Source organism: Mustelus asterias, chromosome 19 (genome assembly GCF_964213995.1).
Source record: "Mustelus asterias chromosome 19, sMusAst1.hap1.1, whole genome shotgun sequence".
In the NCBI taxonomy this organism is placed as follows: Eukaryota; Metazoa; Chordata; class Chondrichthyes; order Carcharhiniformes; family Triakidae; genus Mustelus; species Mustelus asterias.
Window position 1 is genome coordinate 15,781,487 of NC_135819.1, and position 7,623 is coordinate 15,789,109.

The 7,623-nt window shown below is 44.0% G+C and overlaps 1 protein-coding gene across 1 annotated transcript in view; it reads right to left on the reverse strand.

Annotated features, from left to right (window-relative positions):
- The window catches only part of LOC144507535 (forkhead box protein D2-like), a 7,040-nt gene extending 87 nt beyond the window's left edge, over positions 1-6,953 (reverse strand). The window contains exons 1-2 of the mRNA XM_078234671.1: positions 5,543-6,953; positions 1-409 (exon numbers count right to left, since the gene is read on the reverse strand). The exon at positions 1-409 is cut by the window's left edge and continues 87 nt beyond it. Of these exons, the coding sequence (XP_078090797.1) occupies positions 5,563-6,525 (963 nt within the window). The 5' untranslated portion in view covers positions 6,526-6,953 and the 3' untranslated portion in view covers positions 1-409; positions 5,543-5,562. The remainder of the gene's footprint in view (positions 410-5,542) is intronic.
- Between the last annotated feature and the right edge of the window lie 670 nt (positions 6,954-7,623).

A 7,623-nucleotide genomic window follows, 5' to 3' on the forward strand; every position in this document is an offset into this window, starting at 1 on the left:
CACAATAAAATACACACAATCCTCATAACATTAACACAAAACCAGGCTTTTTTTTTCGAACACAAAACAATTTAATGTTGATATATTTTTACTTGGTGTAGGAAGGAGGGTGTAAGCACATGAAAATACCCGGGCCACACAACGGAAAATAATTTATACAGAGCCATTTCTCTTTAGAAACCTTTACCACGTTATATCTGGATCAAATAATTAAACACACGTCTCTCTCTCTCTCTGCCGTTACAATTACAATATTTACACAGATTCATGTACAGGAGGACTTTGCATTGATACAAGATTATCAAACCATTCACTAATTTGGTTTTTTGTTTGCTTCTCGACTGCCCAGAGCAATTTGAATGAAGACTCTCTCTCTCTCTCCCTCTCTCGTCGTCCCCGAAGTACCTCTCTGCAAAAACATAACACATTCACATAACAAGAGCAATCCGGGATTAAAGTACCGATTGCAGAGCCTAAAATTCCTCAGGTTAGTTCTGTTTTCTAACCCTTATGATGTTAAGCAATTAAATTGTTTTGCAATCTTCCATTAAAACAACCCCAACCCCCACCCCGCCCCATTTTTCGATGCTGAGATTTTCCAGTATTTTCTGATTTTTTTTTTGGTTTCAGAATCAAGCATCTGCAATATTTCCCTTCCTTTACTTGAACACGTCCAAAATGCAAGAAGGTCTGTTCCTGGCCCGGATTTTAACCATTCATTTGCGTCCATGGGTGGCACAGGGTGGCAGGGTGGCACAGCGATTAGCACTGCTGCCTCACAGTGCCAGGGGACCTGGGTTCACATTCCTGGCTTGGGTCACTGTCTGTGCATGTTCTCCCCCGCTGGAATTCTACCGCCGCGCCCCGCCACGGGCGAGGGACAGACAATGGAAATGTCCATCGATTCGGGGTAAACGAGGCCATAAAATATTGACCCCCGTGTCTGCCTGAGTTTCCTCCCACAGTCCGCGCACTAAGTTGATCTTTCTCTACACCTGAGCTATGACTGTAACACTACATTCTGCACTCTCTCCTTTCCTTCTCTATGAACGGTATGCTTTGTCTGTATAGCGCGCAAGAAACAACACTGTATACCATATACTGTGACAATAATAAATCAAATCAAAATCAATTTTTTTTGAAAATCTGAAAGACGTGCTGGTTAGGGTGCATTGGCTGTGCTAAATTCTCCCTCAGTGTTACCCGAACAGGCGCCGGAGTGTGGCGACTCGGGTAAAAGCAAATTACTGCGGATGCTGGAATCTGAAACCATAAAGAGAAAATGCTGGAAAATCTCAGCAGGTCTGGCAGCGTCTGTAAGGAGAGAAAAGAGCTGACGTTTCGAGTCCAGGTGAGCTTTGTCAAAGGGTCATCTGGACTCGAAACGTCAGCTCTTTTCTCTCCTTACAGATGCTGCCAGACCTGCTGAGATTTTCCAGCATTTTCTCTTGTGGCGACAGGCGGATTTTCACAGTAACTTAATTTGCGGTGTTAATGTAAGCCTACTTGTTACACCAATAGAATAAACTTAAAAACTTAAACTTAGGTATATAACATAACACTGCTGGGACATATCAGCAGTGCATGCTGCAATGGTTAATCTCCCATCATCTCTCGCCGTCTACATAGGGGAAGTGAGTAAAGTGCAATAGGGGTACCTCCTACACCCCTTCCTGTCAGAGGGAGTGCCCACTGAAACTGGGAGAAGGAGATTTGGGTAAACAAAATCATCAACAAAAGCAGAAAATGCTGGAAAATCTCAGCAGGTCTGACAGCATCTGTGGAGAGAGAGAATAGAGCCCAGGTTTCTCGGGGCCAGTGAAGAGAGAATAGAGCCTGGCCTAGGGGCAGCACGGTGGCACAGTGGTTAGCACTGCTGCCTCCGTGGACCTGGGTTCTATTCCCGGCTTGGGTCACTGTCTGTGTGCACGTTCTCCCCATGTCTGCGTGGGTTTCCTCCGGGTGCTCTGGTTTCCTCCCACAGCCCAAAGATGTGCGCATTAGGTGGATTGGCCATATTATATTGTCCATTGGTATCAGTAAGGTACATATATGGGGTTACAGTGTTAGGGCTTGGGTGGGATCATTATCGGTGCAGGCTCGATGGGCCGAATGGCATCCTTCTGCACTGTATGGATTCTATATAATTCTCTCTAGCACTGTTTCAGATCTGGATGACCTTTGGGCAGAACATTTTATTTCTTAGTGCAAACCAGTTAACCCCAATCTGCTTTGACCCACATAATAGTAATTCATCAGCATTTCCACACACACTCACAGAAAAACATTGAAATGTAAGAGGGAGAGAATCGCACTATGGGAAATGATAGATTTAGGTGCTGGGGGAGAGAAATATTTTCTAAGGCTAATGCATCATTTTGAACTATTTCACCTTGGAGCTTACAAGCGTGGTGGTGGTGGGGGGGGGGGGGGGGTTGGATGGATGAAAGGGCCCCGACCTCCCCAAACTCGTTGCCTGCTCCAATGTGGTCCTTTGTGTTTCAAAAAAAATGTCTATAAGTTTATTTATAATTGTCACAAGTAGGCTTATATTAACACCACAATGAAGTTACTGTGGGAAATCCCCAAGAGGCCACATTCCTGTGCCTGTTTGGGTACACTGAGGGAGAATTTAGCACGGCCAATACGCCTAAAATTTGATTTTGATTTGATTTATTATCGTCGCAACTGGGTTACATTAACACTGCAGTGAAGTTACTGTGTTAACTTTGGAAAATATACTGAGAATCCGGGTGTGCACTTTTCGGGTAGAGTCAGCGGGTAACAAAGGTTCTCGGTGGGGGCCTCAGTCAAAGATGTACAGAGGGGGAGGTGAAGGGATTTCTTTTCCTGTCTCTCGTTCCTTCTCCGTCTCCCCGGAATCTCAAACCTTTGCCACGGGCACAGAACCTTGTGCCTCTCCACAAGTTCAATACAAGTTATTCAGTGTGGAAAAAGTAGTGACCAAACATCCGTGTGACACAGCTGGAGAAGGGGTAGCGGGGTTGAGGGGGGGGGGGGGGGGCGGTTGGGGAGGGGGGGGGGTGGTTGAGGAGAAGGGGGGATTCATCATCCAATTGAAAGGGATAATGGAGTGTAAAAATTAAAAATGAAATGAGTAAAGAGAATTAAAGAGAGGGACCTTTAATGTGTTTTGGATTGTATTGAGTGCCCTGTTAACATTGTGTTAAAAATGCACACCCGGATTCTTGGTAGATGTTTCCAACACAGTAACTTCATTGCAGTGTTAACGTCAGCCTACTTGTGACAATAAAAAAGACTTTTCCTTTTTAAAAAAAAAATTATATATAAAAGCTATATATATATATAAATTTACCTTGACAAACCAGTGTGTCTAAATACCACAGCCAGATTAGAAAACGGTTTTGGGACTTGGAAGAACTCAAATAAATCTAATTTTCTATTAATTCTGAGAGAGGGGATAACTTTTTTTTAAATATAAAGGGATCCAATATTCTATCATTCCACCATAAAGGTCACATTGACTTTTTTTTTAGGTTACACGGGGGCTGAGAATTTTACCAACTTTGTCGAGTTATTTTTTATGAATTCTGCAGAAGGATCACACATGTGTGAACTCTCTCGCCACAGATGTTTGAGTTCATCCCGGCATCTTATATTTCAGGTTTTGCTGTACCCGCATTATGTTGCATATCAGGGCGAGGGATACAATCTTGAGACTATTTAACCCATAGGTTCGATACTTGTGACACACTAGCAAATAAAAAAAAGTTATAGCCTGGTCGGGGTTGGTTACCTTACTCTGAGTCTGGGCGAATTAAAGATGCGATTGGCAATTTTTCCAAAAAAAAAACACCCCCACATGAAATGAATAGAATCGAGTGGAAAGTTCGATAGGTGAGGAATTCATTGGAAATAATCCGGGCTTTTGAAGACGTTATCGTCCCATTTTTTTTAAAAGCACATACTCGTCGATTTTCTCCCAGTTTCCCAGATAGCGGAAAATCCCGGGATAGCAGCCCTTTCCCACCCCTCTTTTTTCACTGAGAGAGAGGCAGGACCCACACGAATTTATTGCAACGAATTAATCGGGATACCGTCAGCCAAAGTTTGTACATTTCATTTCTGATTCGCTCTCTACATAATATCAGCGGGAACTGAACTGAACCTTATTGTGACTCTGCCGTTTACTTCCATTTTCCAGACTTTTGAATGGACCTACTGTATATTAAATTAATCTTTCTCTACACCCTGGTTATGACTGTAACACTATATTCGGCACCCTCTCCTTTCCTTCTCCCCTATGTACTCTATGAACGGTATGCTTTGTCTGTATAGTGCGCAAGGAACAATACTTTTCCCAATACGTGACCATAATAAATCAAATCAAAGTTAATAATTAATTACAATTTAATCCTAACTCTGTTCCAATATTTTATATCTATATTCTTCACCCTCTCCTTCCCTTCTCCCCTATGTACTCTATGAGCGGTATGCTTTGTCTGTATAGTGCGCAAGAAACAATAGTTTTCACTGTATCCCAATACATGTAATAATAAACCAAATCAAATCAAAGTTACTAATTAGTTAATTAGTAATTAATCCTAATTCTGTTCCTAAATTTAATATCTATGTTCTGCACCCTCCTATGTACTCTATGAACAGTATGCTTTGTCTGTATAGTGCGCAAAGAACAAAGAACAGTACAGCACAGGAAACAGGCCCTTCAGCCCTCCAAGCCTGTGCCGCTCCTTGGTCCAACTGGACCAATCGTTTGTATCCCTCCATTCCCAGGCTGCTCATGTGACTATCCAGGTAAGTCTTAAACGATGTCAGCGTGCCTGCCTCCACCACCTTAGCAAGAAACAATATTTTTCACTGTACCCCAAGACATGTGACCATAATGAATCAAATCAAATCAAAGTTACTAATTAATTAATTCCTAATTAACCCTAATTCTGATCCTATATTTTATATCTATATTCTGTACCCTCTCCTTCTCCCCTATGTACTCTATGAATGGTATGTTTTGTCTGTACAGTGCGCAAGGGACAATACATTTCATTGTATCCCAATGCATGTTAAAATAGTATATCAAATCAAATCAAAATCGAATCAAATCAAACCAAAAATTCAATCAAACAAATCAAAAATTAAATTTAAAAATCAAATCAAAAATCGAATCAAGCCAAATCAAATCAAAAATCCAATCAAGCAAATCAAAAATCAAATAAAAATTAATTCAAAAATTTAAATAAAGTCAAATCAAATCAAAACAAAAATCAAATCAAATCAAAATCAAATCAAATCAAATTTCCCACATAGAGTCATAGAAGAGGGATCATAGAGGATTTTCACAGTAACTTAATTGCAGTGTTAATGTAAGACTACTTGTGACACTAATAAATAAACTAAATAAATAAACCAAGAATCCCTCCGGTGCAGAAGGAGGCCATTTGGTCCATTGAGTCTGCACTGATTCTCCAACAGGGCATCCCAAACAACCTGATACATGTCGATTCAATGGCTTATTTCACACGAACTGGACACAATATCCTACCTGATTTATCCAGCCCTGGTTCAGTAGTGACCGCTGTGCAGTTGGATAATTTTGTTCGCCAGGTTGACTCCCTGCTCCAAGTGGTCGCAGTTCACGTTTAGCAAGTTCTGGGAAGGGGAGAGGATGGCGGAGATGACGGGCAGAACGGCCGGGGGCTGGCCAACTCGGGGGTAGGCGACTGGCGAGCCGGGGCAGATGAGGTTGTCTATGGAGAAAGCTCTGAGAGAGGAGGAGGAGGTGGGAGCTTCCACTTTGACCGGGGTCCCGGGGCTAAGGGGGGCTGCCAATACTTTCCGGTTAGAGTCACTGGTGCCCTGGAAGAGGGTGGAGAGGGAGGGGAAGAGGCTGGCTGGGGCTGGCATGGGGCAGTGGTGGTGGTGGAAGGCCAGCGCTGGGTGCCCACTGCCGGGCAGCTGGAGACCATAGCTATAGGCGCTGTAGCCAAGTCCAGGCAAGAGGGTAGCCTCTCGCAATAATCCAATCTGTTGCTGACGCTTGAATCTCTTCCTCCGCCTGAGGAAGCTCCCATTATCGAACATGTCAGCCGAGTTGGGGTCCAGGGTCCAGTAATTGCCCTTGCCAGGATTGCCCGGCTCCCTGGGCATCTTGATGAAGCAGTCATTGAGGGAGAGGTTGTGCCTAATGGAGTTCTGCCAAGCTGGGAACTTCTCCTTGTAGTAGGGGAACCTATTGCTGATGAACTCACAGATCTCGCTCAGAGTCAACCTTTTCTTGGGGCTCTGCAGAATAGCCATGGTGATGAGGGCGATGTAAGAGTAAGGGGGTTTCACCAGGGGACTCTTGGCCGAAGCCTTCAACTCCTTCACGTCCGGAGCCCCCGGGGCCAGGGGGTCGCTGGCTGGCAAGCCCTCTCCGGCCAGCTTGCTGTCTCCTGGCATGGGGTCCCTCTCGACTCCAACCACGTCGATGTCCCCCTCTTCCAGAGCCACCGACCTCGCTGTCATTGCAGATCCCAAAGTCATTGCAAAGTGGGCGACCCGTGGAACTAGTGAGATTTCCAAAACGCCAGCTACATGAAACCACCAGTCAACTCCAAGCAGAGGGGGGAAAAACTCTTAAAAGGACAGACATAGAGAGAGAGACACACACAGACACACACACACAGATACACACAGGCAGATACAAAGACTTCTGGAGGGGAAAAAATGCCTCTCTGCACAACATGCAAGATCCAGGAGGTTAAACTGTTTTCCCCGGTTGGTGTTGACCTTCTTAATGTTCACTCCCCCCTCTCCTCTCCTCTCCTCCCCTCCCCTCTCTCAGCTGTTGTTGTTGATGCCGAATCCCTCTTCCGACAGATCCAGGGAGTTGGGGGGTGGGGGGGGGGGGGGGGGGGGGTGGGGGAACAACAACAATTCCTCTCCCAACTTTAAATGCACATCCCTTCTCCAATGCTCCCTGACGTCAGCTAGGAATGTGGCAACTCCCTCCAAAGCACTTGAGCGGCAGGAGAAAGACAACCCCTCCACACACACACACACACACACACAACTGGATCACAAACAGCTGGCATCCCTGTCAACACCCTCCTCCTCCTCTCTCTCTCTCTCTCTCTCTCCACCCCCCCCCCCCCCCCCCCCCCCCACCATCACTGGCACCCACCCTGAAATCTGCAACCAAACCCAGCCAGTAACAAACATCCCCCTGGATAACTTCTCAAACCTTTTTTTTGTTGCTGTTTCCCAAGTTTCTACACACCCATGATTTGACAAATGTCTCGCTTTTATTTCTATCCAGCCCCCTAGGGGATTTTTTTTTATTTAAAAAAGGCTATTTGTGATCTATCTAAGTATGACTTATATAGGTAATATAATTATGCTTCATTTAAATATAAACTAATTTAATCACCTGCATTTGCCCACATTCCCTATTAGAAGATTTCAAAAAATACTATTTGTAATCTATCTAAATTATGATTGTGATATAGGTAATATAATTGTTTCATTTCAATATAAACTAATTTAATTATCTATATTTCTGTACCTATCCTATTCGAATTTTTAAAGATTATTTGTGATCTATCTAAATATGATTGCGATATAGTAATTCATTTACTAGAA